Source organism: Typopeltis vanoorti, chromosome 21, assembly GCF_054136105.1.
Source record: "Typopeltis vanoorti isolate ZY-2024b chromosome 21, IOZ_Tvanoo_1.0, whole genome shotgun sequence".
NCBI lineage: Eukaryota > Metazoa > Arthropoda > Arachnida > Uropygi > Thelyphonidae > Typopeltis > Typopeltis vanoorti.
In genome coordinates, this window is record NC_143569.1 from 89,171,922 (window position 1) to 89,191,597 (window position 19,676).

The 19,676-nt window shown below is 35.2% G+C and overlaps 1 protein-coding gene across 1 annotated transcript in view; it reads right to left on the minus strand.

Moving 5' to 3' along the window:
- Window positions 1-252: 252 nt before the first annotated feature.
- Syt14 (Synaptotagmin 14) overlaps window positions 253-19,676 on the minus strand; it is a 186,673-nt gene continuing 167,249 nt past the window's right edge. The window contains exons 11-12 of the mRNA XM_090411194.1: window positions 7,530-7,645; window positions 253-1,506 (exon numbers count right to left, since the gene is read on the minus strand). Coding sequence (XP_090267320.1) covers window positions 1,309-1,506; window positions 7,530-7,645 — 314 coding nt within the window. The 3' untranslated portion in view covers window positions 253-1,308. The remainder of the gene's footprint in view (window positions 1,507-7,529; window positions 7,646-19,676) is intronic.

Consider the following 19,676-nt stretch of genomic DNA (forward strand, 5'->3'; position numbering starts at 1 on the left):
AATAACTTCACAGAATTGAGTAATGTAGCCAAATTAATTATTAATCATAGTGAATAATTATATAAATAAGATATTACGCTGTGTATCAAAAGCAAAAGTGTTCTAACTGAATATGTTTACTTTTTCATATTCTATTATTCTGTCATATGAAGGTGATTTAATTTCCCATTTATACATATTGTCAAAAAAGTGAATTTAGTTTTTAAGTTACTCAAATCAAAATTACATGCATCTGCTTTGTTTACAAATTTCGTTTAATGCTCATGCAACTAAAAACAAATCTACAAATTGGTAACTTTACAACTTTGAAATCTGTAGTTAAAAATGAAAAGTCAAAGATTCAATAAATTTTACTATGTTAAAGGATAGAATATGCATCCTAAAAGAAGTATTTACGAACTTAAATTTCACATACATATACAAAGTAACAAACAAAAAAAAATAATCTATCCTTTGCACAACACAAAAATTAAATTTAAATTTTGAATTTACTTTAAAAGCCTCACTTCTGAAATAATATACATTTCTAAAATTTAAAAACCTTTAACTGTTAAATTTACATGCAAGTAAACTACATTTTATATATTTATTTGCAATCATTAAAATGGATGAAATTCATCCTACTTCCAAATTTTTATCAACATTTTAAATGGATTAACAAATGAGACAAGTACACCAAGATATTAAGTATGCTTCTTCAAAAGCAATAAGCTTACAATTTCATTATTACTCCACCACACAAGGGTTGAAAGCAGCTTAAATGCTCACAAAAGGTATATATGTATGCTGACAAGAATACAGAAACATGGTCTGTTGGAACTGATTGCATTTATTTAGGTGCAATCTACAAGAGTGCAGATAGCAGCCAACAACTGAACCTTGCATGCCATGTGCACCAAGTCATTGGTGGCAAATGCAGAGTGAAACTGCTAATTGCATAAATATTTGCACAGCAAGATTCCAGCGAAACAGATATGCTCCGAGTATACTATCTCTGAGCATATCAAACATTAAGTAATAAAGAATTCAGCAAGTAGGTGAGTGATTCAAAAACCACTAAACAGATGGTAAAGGTGTGTCATGTCCTTTCTTCTATGCTCATTAGCCTCAATGTTGTAGCTGATATCTCTGGTCTAGTGTGCCCTCTCTCTCTCTTCTTTATCTTGTCTCCTTCATCACACCAAAGATTGGGGAAGCTGGTGAGAAGTGGTTGTTCACAGGAGCTGTTAGGGGCTCAAGGAGAACTGACCTTTTGCAGGGAGATTTGGGGGACTTACCTGGTTTCCTGGAATGAAAGAAGAAGATGGTTTAAGTTTCCAGAAGAACATGCCAGCGACAAACTTGTTCACCTTTGTTCTCTCTCATGTCATTCCAGTGAGCTAATTCCTCTTCTCCGCTACTATTCAGTCCCAAAGAAAACCAACCAATCATTTCTTTTCTTTTCATACTTCGCTTATTATAAACAGAAACCATAAGTGTTACATCAGGCAACTGGAAGAGTGCAACCTAAAAAAATAAATAAAACTTAATTTTAGCCAATCTAAGTAGTCTTTTTTTTTCCCCTTTCTATTCAATTAACACCAATTTTATGAATGAAATACCGTTTAAAAAAATTATGGCAATGTTATGAATTTTTAAAATTTGCAAAAACTGTAGAAACAGTAGAGGAAAGAATGATACATTTTATACAGACACAATCACATTTTTGAAAGTAACAAAATTTACATTCTAAAGATTACTCAAAGAGGTATTTTCAGTTCCATTATGTCTTGTGCTAGGAGCATCTTCCAATGGATTGCAAATTGATTAAAATTATAAATTATAAATTGCAAGTTGATTAAAATTATTGCTATAAAGAGCAATAATTTTAATCAACAATGCAGAGATATTTTAAACAGTATCTCAAAGAAATTTGATGATATTTACACTAGTACTTTCTTATTCTATAAAATGTTGGACCTATATTTTTCATATGTGAATATCAATCATAACATGTCATAACATATAGATTGGAAAGAGGAAAGAGCACATAGCAAAATGGAAATGGAATTTATACAGTTACTAAGGAATGATTACCTGAAAGGGACCGGGGATTTGAGATCTGGTCCCTTCACCAAGGACTCTCAAATCCCTGATGAAGGGACCAGGAATATGAGAGTGTAGAATCTGATAATAGCATCAGAAGATCTAGCTTTAACTACAGCAGTAACTCTACCTCCAGTTGGGAAAATTGACCATGCAGTCTTCTCCTTGACTGAGATTAACATTTCCAATTTTGATATCAGGTTTAATACCACTTTCCTTCATAATGTGATCCATATAGATAATGAATAACAGAGGGGATAATATACATCCTTATCTGACACCAGATTTAACACATTAAACCATCTTCCTGTACTTACTTTGATTCTAACTACTGACTTACAACTAAGTATTGCTTGATATAATGCCCCATTGACACCATACAACTGTAGCCTTCATTTTACACAAAGTATGGACTCTACAACTGTGTTATAAATAATTATTTTAATTTCCCAATGTTTCAACCTTCACCAAGTGAAGGTTGAAACATTGGGAAATTAAAACCTTGGTGAAGGGACCAATCTGGTCCTTTCACCAAGGACTCCCAAATCCCTGATGAAGGGACCAGGAATATGAGAGTGTAGAATCTGATAATAGCACCAGAAGATCTAGCTTTAACTACAGCAGTAACTCTACCTCCAGTTGGGAAAACTGACCATGCAGTCTTCTCCTTGACTGAGATTAACATTTCCAATTTTGATATCAGGTTTAATACCACTTTCCTTCATAATGTGATCCATATAGATAATGAATAACAGAGGGAATAATATACATCCTTATCTGACACCAGATTTAACACATTAAACCATCTTCCTGTACTTACTTTGATTCTAACTACTGACTTACAACTAAGTATTGCTTGATATAATGCCCCATTGACACCATACAACTGTAGCCTTCATTTTACACAAAGTATGGACTCTACAACTGTGTTATAAATAATTATTTTAATTTCCCAATGTTTCAACTTTCATATTAAGGTCATCATCTGGAGTATACATATATATATGCACAAAGGCAAGCTAATTACATTTCACATAGTATGCTGAAAAGACAATGATTTGATCAATGGTTATTCTACTGGCCTGACAAAATAAAATAAAATAAATTAACTACATCAAAGCTATATTCTATTTAAGACAACATCAGAGAAACATTCTTTCATATAGATAGTTTTGTTAGTAAAAATGATGTTCTAGTTTAACATGACAATTGTTATAGTAGATTTAGGATCCTGGATTACCTATGGTCCTATTTATAATTAACTCTTAGGGAGAAAGGTTAAGTGGGTAGATGTGCCTTCCACATGCTTGGGATTTTTAGACCATCATTATTGTTAAGATTAGGGTGATTGATAAAAATCTCACAGGCCTCCTCAAATTTACGTTCATATTCATACCATGTTTTGGTGTGATGTAAACAACAGGTGCTTTTCCAATCAATTCTATATAATGTTCAGGGCATGATCAGAGAGACCAGCTTGACCACAGTTATTATATTTAAAGTGTCGTTTATGTTCCTTTTTTATGATAGGAATTGTGCATCCTGTTTCCCCTATGTAGGGCAAATTATAGGTGCAATGAATACAGTATACTCCAGGGTGGGCCAGAGGAGGGGGGGGGGATCCTTGGATGAGTTGAGTAAGTTCTTTAATTTTGCAGGAGGTTTAAAGGTGGCTTTAAGGTTGTATTTTTGTAGTATTCTGTTTATTTTGTGTGATATGCCTTTAATGTATGGAATGGTTACATTTTATTGTAGTCTTGTTTATTTTTGTTTTTAAGTGAGGGCTTACAGAATTTTGTTGATAGTATTTTGACTGTAACCATTTTTTAGGAAGGCATTGCCGATAACATTTAATTCATCTTTAAGTGCTTATTCATTGGAGCAAATCTTCAAAGTCCTGTTTTTTTAGAGTATTAATGACCCCTAGTTTTTGTGTTGGGTGGTGGTAGGAGTTTCTGTGTATATATTGGCCAGTATGGGTCGGTTTCTAGTAAACAGTGAAGGAAAGACTGCCAGAAGGAAGACGTGTGGCAAGTGTATCTAGAAATGGAAGTGTGTTCTGCTTTTCAATCTCGGTTGTGAATTGTATGCATTTGTGTTGTTGAATCAGACATACTAACTGGCATCAAGTGTACAGAGTACAGTATTTTTAGGAAGGATAGATAGGCGGGGGTGTGGTGCTAATGATATCGGATGACTTGAATCCAGTGTTGAGACCTATGATTGTAGTACTAGTAACAGTATTTCATGTGGCAGCGAGTTTGAAGTCATCTAGTGTGAAGAGGAATCTAACAAGATCAAATACATAGTGGGGAGCTGTTACTGACTTGGTGGATCAGTTGCTAGTGATGAAGAACTGCATCATCAAATAGAGACAATAGATGCAAAAAGAGTAATCATAATGGGAGACTTTAATTATCCAAATATTTATTGGGCAGCAATAAAATCTCATAAGAAGAGTAAAACTGAATTTATTGAACTGTTGCGAGGCAACTTACACAAGCAGCATGTGACAGAAAGAAGTTGAGGTCAAAGAGTGTCAGAGTTGATTATAGTGCCACAGAGCATTTCAACTAAAGGTGTAATTATTCTGCCTCTAGTTGGTGACAGTGATCGTGTAGTACTCACTTGGGAGTGGCTAAGTTTCTGAATGTTCCATTCAGAAAAGGTTACATGCTGAACTACAAAGCAGGAAATTATGACCAACTGAGGAGCTTACTGAGTTCAGTGCAATGGTATTGGTTGCTGGATGGGAAGAATATTGACAGTGCATGGGAAGAATTTAAAAAATGCTTAAATAATGTAATATCAGAATGTGTCCTGAGAGTTCAAAGAAAAATAGGGCAGGAGTCAAATGGATGTGTAATCTTATTAAGCAAGAGTTTTATAAGAAAAGGATGATGTGGAAGAATACCATGTACATAAGGATGATGTCTGTTATAAAAAGTATAAGTAGCAGGCCAGAAGAGTCACAACTGTTGTAATGAAAGCTAAGACTGAGTATGAAAGAAACTAGTTCTGCAAGCTAAAGACAACCCCAAAGAATTCTATCAATATGCTACAAGTAAAAGAAAGAACGAATATGAAATAATAGCTCTACTGAATGCAGATGGTGTGAGGGTGACAGATGCAGAAGAGATTGTATAACTAATGATTGCCTGTTTTGCTAAAAGCTATCAACCTGGTGTATGCAACACTGAGTTCACTGCTACCTCTTCACTGGATGAAGAAACTCAGGTGTGTATGAAGAGGAGATATTAAGCTGTTGCACAAATTGAATAAGAATTCAGCAATTCAGTAACTGATGGGATATCAGCATGGGTGCTAAAAGAGTGTTCAGCTGAATTGGCTAATCCTTTAAGCAGACTATGTAATTTCAGTCTCAAAACAGAGAAAATTCAGCAGGAGTGGAAAGAAGGTATGGTAATCCTATTGCACAAGGATGGTGCAAAGACCAACGTATCCGACTACTGACTAATCAGTATCTCAGTGGTGGTGGTGAAAATTTTTGAAATGAACAGCATGGGTTTACTAAGGGAAGGTCATGTTTAAGCCACTTGCTCACATTCTATAATAATGTTACCATTGAACTTGACAAGGGTTGTTCATGATACTTTTGGATTTTGCTAAGGTTTTTGACAGAATACAGCATGGAAGACTATTGCATAAATTGAAGAATATGGGATTGGATTATAAAATATTAGTGTGGATAAGAGAATTGCTGACTTGACAGATATCAAAAAAAGTGGTATGCAGGGGATGTGAGTCTGCAAGATTTAAGGTAACCAGTGGTACACCACAAGGATCAGTCCTTGGTTCACTGTTATTCAATCTATACGTTAATGACATTGGGAAGGATTTGAAAGGCAACATACAGCTATTTGCTGATGATGCAAAGATAGGTAGGGTAATCAGGAATGCTGCTGATATGCAGTACTTGTAGGATGATTTGAATAACAGTGTGATATTCAAATCATTTGAAGAACAAGTATGATAGCACATGTGTGTAGTAGCAGTATGTGGCTTCCCTTGATGACTCCCTGGAGGTCTCTCTTAATAATAATAATAAAATCAGTAAAAAAGACAAAGACAATGAAAATTGATAGAAACATTGAAAACATCAACTGCATCCTGAATGGTGAACCTATAGAACAAGCAAAACATTTCAGCTATTTAAGCACAACTTTTAGTGAAGATGGCAAATTAAATATGAAAATAGACAGCAGAACTAGTAAAGTAAACCAGTAAAGAAAACACTACACTAGCTTCATACAAGACAGTGTTCAAACCAATTTTAACTTATGGATCCAAGAGCTGAGTTATAAGTAAAACACTTGATCAGAGACTGGAGACCTCTGATGTGAGAGTTCTGAGAGAGATTAGTGGAGTGAACAGATGGCATCGATGGCAGTATTATATTATAAATGAGGATATTAAGAAAGAACTTGACATCATTATTCTTCAGTTGTGTGTTAGCAGATCTAATCTCAGGTTGGGTGGCCACTTAAACAGAATTAGAGAGGAAAAGTTAGCAAAACAAGTGTTCTTTGTCAGGTTAGTAGAAAAAGACTCAGAGGAAAATCAACAGATACAAGCAAAACAGATAAAAGTGCTTTAAAAGACAGAACATATGGCTTTATTATTATCTGCGCTATAAATTCTTCCTCAAATTTTTTCCTACATAAATTAGTGATAAAATAGAAGTCAACTCATTGCAAGACCATATTTTTGGCAGTAAAATTTCCCTTTCCAAGTTTTCTAAAGAATGTAGACAATGATGGAACAGATGCATAATATCAGGAGGAAACAGGTCTACAACAATATCTATTAATTCTTCCACAGAAATGTTTATCAACAACGAAGCTACATCTAAACAAGCTAATATATCTGATGGAGTAATTTGTGTGTGTAAAAGTTTCTGTATAACATGCATTGAGTTTTTCAAGGAGTTTGAATGCTTGATATGAAGCTTGAGGAGTTTTCATAGATATTTAGAAAGAAAATATGTAAGGCATCCTGCATTCCACTATTGGACAGGAAACAAGAGAACTAGAGAGAAAAAAGAAACAGACATGTAGCACACGTGAGGATGTGGCTAGTAGGAGTACCTACAGTTTATAAAATCAACCCAAGTGTGCTTGCATAGGAGATCTTACAGATATAAAATGCCAAATTGAAAAGAGGAAGTCATACAGGAAATTAACTTTGTTTGACATTGAATTTATAATGCCTTTATAAAACTTTTCATAGTTCTTGTAGCATGCAGACAATCAGAGTTTTAATAAGAATAAAATCAGTTCTGTGAAATTTCTAGAAATAGGTCCAGAAAGAATCTATGATGTAATACAAATTTCATTTTAGTTATTTGCAGTAATATAGCCCCTTCATTTTCACACACATCAGTGACTCATATTCACAAACAAAATGAAATGGAGTTGCAATACCTGAAAAACAAATGTTTCCTTGAAAAGAGGATTAGGCTGTCCCCTACGAACTGATGTTTTGCTCCTTGCTATTTCTTGTCCATTAGATGATACCAGTGACAGCTTTACATATGTGTCTGCAAAATGTTAAAAATAAATACTATTCAAAGGTTTGGAAAATTATTATTATTATATTTTTTTTAAAAGTAGATATATCAGAAAGACATTTGTTGCACTTATAGAAATGTAAATTCAAAACAGTATTAAAATATTGTTTTCAAACATCCATAGTTCATGAAGAACTAATGTTACACAGTACCTTCACAACATAAAAACATTTATTCGCAGATAATATTAGTAGCTGATCACAGCAACAGCAAAATCACCAGTTTCCGTGCGATCAATCTATTGCAACTTTAGAGGTTGCAGGGTAAGTAGAAAAAACTGTGAATATATATAACAAACATCAAATTAGATGAACCAGCACAGAAATATATAAGTTTATTAGATAAGAAGAATTAAAAGTTAATGTCAGAAAGCACAAAACACATCTCACAACATATACTCTCTCTCTCTATCGTAGTCTATGCTATTTGTTATCAAACTGCTTAATCAATGTAAACCAAATAAAATTTAGTATAATCATTTGATTTTGCTGCATTTTGTCAGAAGGTACCTGACAAAATGACAATCTCTGAATTTTCTACTGTAACTGTTGTATGCAATGTTCATTTTATTTCATCAGATAACATTATTTTTCTCCTTCATAGTAAGAAAGTCTCTTGACTTTTGTGACCTCCTTTTCCTCAATGTCTGATGCCAATGAATTTAACTTGGTAACTATCTTCATATCTGTTCATCTTCTTTGTGTGTGGAACATGTGCACAACAGAATTTCATAAACACCTGGTTTCTTTATCAGTGCCAAGCAGAGGTTTTTTTAGGGACTGAAGAATGGAAGAAGCTTTTTAAAAGTTATAATTTTCTCTTAATTTCAACCTCACACATTCTTGGTATTTTAATGTTCACAAAACCTAAATGACAACAGTGCCATGTGTGAGAACCACTTTGTTGTGGACCACTTTAATTTCATTATTCTTTAAATTATGTGATATATTGACAGAGAGGCACTGTATGAGAAGTGTGGATGAAGGATACATGAGTGGATGTATAAGTGCACAAGAAAAGATTGAGATGGCCATGGATGTTAATTTTCAACATTTAAGTCTTGGGAGAAGTGTAAGCTAGAGGGAAATGACTGGCATATGTGTGTGGGATAAACAGCCCTTGCCTTGAACAGAAATCTAGCAGGTAATTATGATTATTATTAGTTTTGTCTTTTCTCCATATTCCCCCACAACATATCTATGTGTCTAGTGATCATTTCTTAGTCTGCTGTTCAGATTTCCAACAAGGACCAACTTTTCCTTTTTTTGCAGCTGCCTTTTCTAATGCCTCAAAAAATTCCTCTACTTACTTCACTTGGCCACATCCCTCCACTTGATATTGTTTGCCATTCAAAATTATCCTAATATATAGTGTTAAATACTATAGCTACTCCTTTTCTCTAATTAGTATGGTCTGAATAGCTTGCATTTGTTGCTTAGAAAGATCTCACCTGTTTTTGCCTTTTTTGGTTCAGTTACAAATATTATGTCGATCTGGTACTTATGGATGCTTCTAATGTTGATGGTGCCAATCTTGAAATCTGCAAAATGTTGAAATGGGATTTTTTCCCAGTAGCTGAGTTTTCAATGTTTACCCTGGTTCCCTAACAAAAACAATAACAGCAGCCTTTTAACTAGGCAATGCCCAAGCCAGTATGAAAATCATCCAACCATGTCCAAGTTGGACATGGTTGGATATACATGGTCAAGAGCAGCAACAAAGCCCAGCAATATTAAAGCAGCTCAGGTATCACTAATGCAAACAATTAACCACAAATCAAATAGATGAAGTTTCCCTGACTTCATGCAAGCTTGAAGTCAGGGAAACAGAGTTTTTATGTGTGATTTCTGTTGCCAGTAGTCATATGATACCTGTGTGAAGATTGATGATTTAGCACACAAACTTCTGGCTGACCTCAACCAACCATTCTTTCCTCTGTGACTATCCCCCCCCCCCACCTCCATTAAACAATTTTTAAACCTCAGCAATTACAATGATAGTTTCAAGCAAAGCCTTATCACTTTTGAGGAAACTAACAAAATCGACACAGTAGAAAGAATACTTAGAGTGATTCAATACCATGACATACAGTAGTAAACAAATGAATCTGAACAAGCCGAATTTTCATCAAGTTTTTGGTTTTCATTTACTATTTTCAGTTTTAGTTTACTATTTTGGTTGAGTGCTGCATGTTTTAACTGTCTTTATGATGTTTATTAATTTGCTGTGTGTTTTTAATAGTGTAAAAAAGTTGACATTTGTAGTGTTTTATTCATTTTGCGAACTATAAAATGGATACATCTCCATTTTATGTACTCTTTCTCAGTACACACATCCGTGACTCAAAGACAACTTGCCAATGAGTGTGGTGTTGGTTTGGATACTGTTAATGTGATTTTAAAAAGGTTTAGGGAGACAGGTACCTTTTCTCCTGACAAAAAAGGAAAATTACACTTACTCGAGATCGCTTACTAGTTAGGAAAAGCAAAATTAATCCACGTCTGTCTGGTGTAGACTTAAATAGATTTGGCAGCAAGTGGGATTAATGTTTCTTACATGGCAGTCTGTCAAAGACTGTGTTAAGTCAGAATGAAACAAAATATTAAAGAAAATCACGTTTCACTCGGACTTAACATCATTCTCACTCTCTTGAGGAAAATAATGGTTTATCAGAAATAAAGAAGCACTTGAATAGAAATCGTAATTTAGTTTTTATATCTTATCTTATTTAGTAATGTGAAATTTCATTGTATTATTATTATATAGTTGCTTAGTCTAAAATACTATGTAAATAACTAACCATTTGCTGGGTGAGGAATAATAACCTAAATGTGAAACGGCCGACTTCTGAGACAGGTGGTGAATGTACTAGTATATCTGTTATGTAGCACGGTGCCTCCTCCCCCCCTTCCACCGTGACACTACGAAAGGAATCCATGAGCGGCGCTAAGTGCTGTGTGACGTAGTGAAAGCATGACATACACATCGATGACGAAAGAGAGAAACGGCGCGGTGTTTAAAAGGAGATGTAACGCTGCGAACCAGACTTTTTAGACGTTTTCCTGCTGCTGTATTCTTGTGCCTCGGAAGTCTGGCACAAGAATACAGCAGCCACGTGGAGCCTCCACGTGGGTTTCCTTTGTTCAAGGAAGTTATGACCAAATGACCAAGGGGAACTTACCAGTCGGAAATAAAAGCCCAGCAGATCATGATAGTGGAAAACTACAGAATGATTCCAGTATGAAGTATAGAGGGAAATCGTATAGAAAATCCCGAGGAAGTGTGAAGTAAAGCGGTCATATAAGGTAGTTGTCCGACAAAAAAATGAAGTGGCCAAAGTAGCATACCAGCAAATTGGTAAGGTGAAAACTTTATGTCTACTAACTAATGAATTGAATGAGAAGATTTTAATGTGTGTGCTAAGAGAGACTCTTTGAACTGTTGCTGGTAGATTTAGAAGGAAATATAATAGTGTCTCATAAATGTATCTTGAAAGAGAGTGAATTACAAATGTTCTTAATTAGGTCTGAGATATATGTAAAATTTGAATAGGATTGTTAAAGAGAATCATGAATGGAAGTTGATAAGTATTAAGAGTAAAATTTAATTGATTAGAGTAGAAAATTGAGACTAAGTGATTAAATGTTAGTATTTATGTTTCTCAGATAGAAATTCATGAAAAGGGATAATTAACTGTATGTAAAAGTGCTAATGCTGTATATAAAATTTAGTTGAATGATTAACTCAGTGCTTCTAAGTGTAATATATGTATTCTACCTGTAATTAAAATGTTTTGTTTTAATGTGAATGTTGTCTTGCCTGTACTTAGATCCTACTGCACTTGCTCATAAAATATAACGAACCACAAAAGGGCGGGAAATTGCATAATATAAGGTCATGACTGCAAGTTGTAAATTTATAGCTGAGAAGAGTGAATGCTGACTGTGTTCTAACTCCTTGGTCTTACATGTTTAGTATATCCTAGGATTCAGGGTGGTGCAGCGTAAACAAATAAATTTTCTCTGAATTTGAAAAAGGAGATAGAACCAGTGCTGAGACAAAGAAATAGGCATCTGCCATTTGCATTTCTTTGTCTCACAGAACAACAGCTTCACTCTTATCAGGGATTTGGCCAGTAGCGTTATTGATAAGAAAGGATTAACCTGGAAATAATAAGTGTAGGATAGAAATAAGAGTTATCATATATATATATAGTTGTAATAGAGATAAGAAAGGGCACATAAGGATAGGAAATGACACAACAATTGCTGGAGGCAGAAGGATCCCACAGACCAAAAAAGAAACATCTATTGATGAAGGCTATGCAGAAAAAAAGGGCTCTAGTGGGATTTTTTCTCCCACTAGAGCCCTTTTTTTTTTTTCTGCATAGCCTTAGTGTACAAAGATTGGACTATTGAGAAGTGGAAGAAGGTCATATTCTCAAATGAGAGCAATTTCTTTGTCCAGCAAGAGCGAGTACCCTATGTTTGCAAATCAGTGGCTGAGAAGACTTCTCCTGCCCACTTCCTAAACATCCAGATAAAAAGATGTGTAGTTGTTTTACACAAGTCGAGGATCACTTTTGTCTATTGATGGTGAGATGAAAGTGACCAATACATAAAAATATTGGAGAAAAGAGTGGTCCCATGGATTCAGAAAGATAAAGAACTCATCTTCCAACATGACATACTTCAAAAAAAGTGAAAGAGTTCCTAAAAAATCACAACATCCAACTGCTTCAATCTTAAAGATCCACTTCCCAAACATATATGGTCTTAGTTCCAATAATGTCCATTTCTATCTCCAGTGTGCAAAATCTTACTTGGCAGAAACTCAAATTGCAGCTTCCTCAATGAGCAATGCTTAAGAACTGCTCATCTCAACTTTACTAATTATACACTCTTTGAATCGTTGTGACTCAAAGCTGGAACCTGTGCATATGTCTGTTCTGATAAATATTATGAAAAAGAATATTCAACTTAGAATCACCTGATTTTGATTTCCTTTTGTTTAATATCTCTCAGCCAAAGGAGATTATACTAATTCATCACCACATTATGCTAAGTTCATCTGCTGTCCATATAGCTCCCTTAATGCTACCAACCATTCCAAACTTTTTGATTTCCTCTTTTAAATCCAATTTTCTTCAGTCTGACTTTTCTTACTGTAAGGTCATCTTCCTTGAGGATTTTAATGTTTACAACACCAAGTGGCTTCCTCTTCTGCCTGCACAGATAAGGCAGTTAGAGATGTTGACATATTTGCTATCACTAATGATTTTGCATAAACTACTCGCATGTCTCTACTTGAATATCAGATAACATAAGCTACTCTCCAAACTTCTTGGAGATCTGCCTTACTATGATCCTTCTAAATACACTGTGAAGGATGCTTGTCCTTTAGATAATTCAGACCATAACATGGTATTCATCTCTTCCTCATGGAGCAACATGCACACAGCCACTCCTACTGGCATGTTGTATGGCATTATAAAAATGCCAAGTGGGATGATCTTCATAACTTCTATTCCTCATTTTTACAACTTCTGACCCAAACACATGTACTGAATATATAACTGAAATAATCTTCTACTAAAGCACAAGAACAACTGCAAGAAAATTATCAACTTATCCAAAATGGATTTTGAAAGTGCTAAAAGCAGGAAATTTGCATCCTGCTCAAAAGACAGGCATGCCTTCTGATTTCTTGCCAAAGCCATTGGTAAAAACTTCCTTCCATCACTGCTCCCACCAGTGTTCCACTCAGATAGTTCTATTGCATCATCTACAGAAAAGTCAACTTTCTGGCTTCTTACTTCTCTTCCAATTCCTGTGTAGCTGACCCTGGCAAATGATCCTGACCATTCCAAATACTCATTACATTGCTCGTTTTGATCTTTTGCCAAAAAGAAATCAGAAGAATTTTATTCAAATTATATATAGAAAATCTCCTATTTCTGATGGCATTATTCCTCAAATTATCATAAAGATGTGTACTCCAGAGTTAACCCCCATTCTATGTTGCCTTTTTAACACTTTCATATTCTACTGAATCTATCCTGCAGCATGGAAATTAGGCCAAACAACATACCTAATGTATGTTGTGTTTGACAATGATGATGATGATGGTAAGGATTTGTCATCCTAAGAAGGATGACAAATCCTTACCATCAAACCATCACCCAATTTCTCTTACCTCAGTTCTTTCTAAAGCAATGAAGAGAACCTTGAGCATTCAACTTCTATGCTAGCTTGAAAGTGTTCAACTAATAAATGATTGCCAGTATGGATTCCACTACTGTCACTCCACAGGGAATCTGATTACACATCACCTATCTCTTTGGACAAATAGCACCGAAAAGTCAGGTAAATCTCAAGTGGTTGCTCTTGATATCTCCCATCCACTCTCTTCCTTCTATATATCAATGACCTACTCCAGTTGACTACAAATCCAACACACACACACACACACACACACACACACACACACACACACACACACACACACACTTTCAATGATGACAGTACACTACATTTCCTTCTCCTCATTCATACCCCAAACCATTCTTAGATGTAGTTTGAATAACCTGGTCAATGTCAATACTAGAAAAACACGGTTCTGTCTTATCCCCCATGAAAAAATCTGTTTTCTTGCAGTCTTACTCTCAACAACATACAAATCTCCATACAAGAAGAGATATCTATTCTTGGAATTACCGTATCATTGAGGCCTCTCTTGACACAAGCACAATGCAACTATTGTTTCCTCGACATAAAAAAAATGAGGATCTCTTTCACTCAAGGCGTTATTTCTGAAGAGCTGTTAACCATATATAAATCACAAACCTACTCAGCCATTAAAGAGTGTTCTCAGATCTGGGGGCAATGCCCCTATGAGTCCCCTAAAAAATTTGACTCAATACAGAGGAGAGCAATATAAATCTTATAAATCCTAATTTTACTTTGGAGAGTTAATAAGGCTTGTATCATTATCATGAAACTTAGATATATAAAATTTTCCACATTTTCAAATTTATAATTTCCAATTGTTATATAACCTAATACATTCATGTTATTATTACTAAGGCTTGAAACTATGTATTTAGTCTTTTTTTTTTTTTCATTAATCTTTAGGTCCATTCTTTTTGCTGAGTTTACCAGGGAGATGAATGCCTCTACCAAGGCCTTCTCTGTTTTAGCAATAATATTAATGTCATCAGCGTATGCCAAGACCTGGACTGATTAATAATAAATTGTATTTGCTCTCTGCATTCTGGAATCCCTAAAAGCCCTCTCTAATGCTATGTTAAACAGGCAAGCTAATGCATCTCCTTGCCTTAGACCACTTGTTGTTTCAAATTCTTCCGACGAATCAGATTGAATTTTAATGACATACAGTGCATTTCATTGTCATCTGGACTAATCAAATTAGTTCAGTTAGGATGTTCAATTCCATCACTGCCAAAAATAACCATTGCCTGTCAACAGCATCATATGCAGATTTAAAGTCTATAGATAAATGATGAGTAGTTATATTGTATTCATGTATTTTTTGCAATATTTGTCGAAGCGTTAATATTTTCTCTATTGTTGACCTGTAAAGCCAAATTAAATAGTTTTCAAACAAAATGTCTACGTAAAATATTTAAAATATTTTGGCCCCAATGTGTAACAAACGAGGACTTATATAAGCTAACTGTGCAAAAAAAGCATCATTGATGAAATAAAAAAAGCAGATGAAAATGGATTGGACACATACTGAGGAAGAAGGACAGAGAGATTCCTATAGTGGCTTTAACATTAAACCAAGAAAAACAGAAAAGGGGAAAGTCTAAATTAACTTAGCAGAGAATGACAGAAAAGGAAAGAAGAATAGCTGGCTAGAAGAGATGGAGAGAAGCTGAACTGATAAGTAGCTAAAGACAGAGCTATCTGAAAGAAACGGATCTCGGCCTTATGTGGCACGAGGCATAAAGAGGATAAATTAATACCACTATGCTGCCAGAAAAAAGGGCAACCTGAAAAAGTACATTTGGTCTCTAGAGCAGGATTTCTTGATATCTAATCACAGTATTTAAATGGGCTATAGATCTCAAAATCTTGTGTGAGTCAGAATGAAAAAAATAAAAATAAATAAATAATAAAAAAAATCATGTGACATTCATCATACTAACCATTATTCACATAATGCCTATCACAACCCTCAAACTCATTCACTAGCAGCGCTCATTGCTGCCTCTAGCAAGCCAATCTCATTCACCATTCCCCAAGCAAAAAAGTCTTCATGCCCTTGCTAACTGCTATCTTGCAGGACTTACAGGGATAATTCTTTGTACTCTCCCTTCCTGTCTTGTAATGTACAACTTTGTTATGCATTTACTCTATAAAATCACTTCATCAACTAATGTTTCTATAGTAACTTGTGTATCCCTTGCTTTCTGTCTATTAACTAAACTTTGTAACTTGCAAATTTTCATAAGACCCCTAGTATTCTACAGACCAATCACCATCTTGGTCACTCACCTCCAGATCAAAACCACTTCATCATTCCCCAAGAAATCCAGATGACAAAATAAGTGCACGGTAATTCAGAGGTGGTCATAAAGCCTTCCAAAGAGGAATAATTACTTTATCCCTATTTATAAGCATTTCTTAACAACCAAGAGTTCCTTTGAGCATCTGGCCCACATCTGTAATGTATTCTCTGAACTCTGTTCAACACCTCCAAAAACCCGTAATCTCACCAGTTTCTATAAGTCCAGTTCCATCGATGTTTGTAGTATTTTAATATCAAAGTGCATAACCTGACACTTGCCATTATCACACTCTAAATATCTATTTAAATGATTCTGCAAGATCTCTAAAACACCATTATTAACTAGTGCCTTCTTCAATTCAGCATCATCAGCAAACAACTGTCTCAAATCATCCAATATCATCAAATTCCTGATATGTACCCTCAGAGGATATGAAAGTTATTATGATATTCCTACATGAAAAATGTATATCATTACTAACTTCATATCAACAATTTTCCTCCATATTAATCTGTTAGGACCTCAGTATTGTCAGATTTTATATTTTGGTCTTCTAAGGCACTTCCTGTATCAATCCACCTAGATCTTAGTCTTCACCTGGGCCATTTTCCTGACATGTTTGCAGAAAATACTTCTTTTGCTAACCTTTCCTCTCCCATTCTATTTAAGTAGCCACACCACCTGGGATTAGCAGGGTTTTTCTCCCCAGTTTATCTGGGGTTTTTCATCCTGCAAGCAGGCAAACCGACCCCATGAACACACATAGGCTACAGTCATAGAATACCTCCAGGAATAAGGAGTAACCAACCTATTCCGTAGGATTTCGGTTCTGAATGCCTACATGGCAAAAAGTGTAGGTCTATGCGTGAGCGTAAATTAGGATAGGATTAGGAACTCTAAGTCAAATGACTAATATGAAATTTTTAAAGTTCTATTAAATACTTTTAAAAGCCATACTTGGTTGTATATTTTTAGAAGGTCAAATGATAAACAGTACAAAACTGACTTAAGGTCAGTTTTGCAAGATCTTTTTGTTCCTCTGATGTTTAGTTTTCATAATTTTAATTCTAATTAATATTTCAAAATCTACAGTCCATTTGATTCATCATCTTCCTCATTCACCAGTTTTTCTTTGTTTCATTCTCAATTGTTGAATATACATACTTCAGTTCACATAACTGAGCTCATTTTCTACACCTTTCTCTTACTATATGTTTCAGCTTAATCAAGTTTGGCTAGGAATAACTTGTCCTCCCTACCTTATAAAAATATTGAGCAGGTATGTTTTTCTAAATTACTTTTAATATAAATTTTAAAATTTCATATTAGTCATGTAACTTAGCAGCTGTTGGAGAAACAGGGTAGCTTCATCACTCAATAAGTATAATAAATTTAGTTTAACCCTTTATCCAAGTGTGAGCAAACAAAGTTTGCACCTGAAAATAGTACAACACCGGGCAACTCGTAGCAAAGGTGGACCACGCTAACATCACTCCTATTTCAGTATCTCCCATAATGCAAAACACATCTCCTTGCGGATATGTATAATGTTATGCATTAAGGGAAAGGCCACTACCCAGACTAGTTTCGACCTTTATTGAGGTCTCTTTAGTGGGAGCCAGGCCCAGAAGCAATGGCAAGGTCTTCTTTACCTATAGGAGTTGCCAAAAGGTGTGCCACCTTTTTTTATTAAATTACTCTGGATTTAAAGAAAGATATTGAAAGTTTATTTTTCACTTGGTTAGACTATAATAAATTTAGTTTAATCCTTTATCCAAGTGTGAGCAAACGAAGCTTGCGCCTGAAAATATCTTCAGGACTGGGGTAAGGTAGTACAACACCAGGAAATTTGTAGCAAAGGTGGACCAAGCCAGGCCCGGTGTTGTACTACCTTATCCCAGTCCTGAAGATATTTTCAGGCGCAAACTTTGTTTGCTCACACTTGGATAAAGGATTAAACTAAATTTATTATAGTCTAACCAAGTGAAAAATAAACTTTCAACATCTCTCACACTTGGCAACTCCTATAGGTAAAGATGACCTCGCCATTACTTCTGCCTGGTATCTCCACGTTTGGGTCTGCCTCCCACTGACGAGACATATGAGAAGCTATGGGATAGGTTTTTGCCTGTCTCTGAGTAGGGCCACTGCTGAGATTATATGGCTCTGGCTGGTGGTGGGGTGAGCCTGCCACTGGGTAGAGCCAACACTGAGAAGTTCTTCTCGGTGACAGGGTGGGCCTGCCACTGAGTGGAACAATGCTGATTTGGGTGATCTTTCGGGATCGTCTAATAATTTTTAGAGAAGTCTTTACTTAAATACACCTCAATACGAAACTAGTCTGGGTAGTGGCCCTTCCCTTAATGCATAACATTATACATATCTGCAAGGAGATGTGTTTTGCATTATGGGAGATACTGAGATAGGAGCGATATTAGCTTGGTCCACCTTTGCTACGAGTTGCCTGGTGTTGTACTACCTTACCCCAGTCCTGAAGATATTTTCAGGGCAAACTTTGTTTGCTCACACTTGGATAAAGGATTAAACTAAATTTATTATAGTCTAACCAAGTGAAAAATAAACTTTCATCACTCAATAAGCTTTGCTATTTTTTGTTATTATTTTAAATCAGGAGCAATATGAAACCTCGCTTCAGAAAAGTTTTATATTTATTATAGCAGTTATTCAATTTAGTCAGATAATCCTACAGACTTGTACTTATTAAACAATATAATAGCATCTGCATAGCAGCAGCCCAAGTACAAAGCCCCATGCTACACTACTGATCACATGCCTTTTCTTCGGCTCCATGTGCTGCTCTGTAGTGTCTATTCCATCAGCAATCCTCTCATCTGCATTCCCAACTTCATGTTCAGTCCCATTTGTCCCAATTTATATGACATATGGTTCCTTGTGATGTATCCTATCAAGTGTTCTTGCAAAGTCTAGCACATCATCATATTATAGCCATTTTCTTTATCTATCTTAACTGTCGCTCTATTGTAGAAAGTGAGTAAATAACCAAGACAAGATCTTCCCCTTCAGAAAGCCATGTTGTCCATCATATGGTAACATATTCTGCCCTTAACCAACTTTTCTAATCAACTGGCTTATACTTTGATACCTCTGTCTTGAAGTCTCCTTTATATAAAAGAACAACTGTTCCTTCTTTCCATTCCCTTGAGACCTTGCAGTACTGAAACTTAAACAGCCTGGTTAGGGATGTAAAAGTTTCTCTTGCATATTCTTGGAACATGTGAGAACATCCAATCAAATCTCATGGCTATACTTACAGTGAGATTTCTTAATATCCTAAACACTTAAACTTCATCCACCTCAATTCTAATATTGGCCCCTAATGCATTAGTCACTAAATTATTGCCACTGCCCTCACAGGTGATCACCAAATAATCTCTTTTGCTTCTGTCACTTCCTACCATTTGTATTCATTAAAGGTATCTTTCC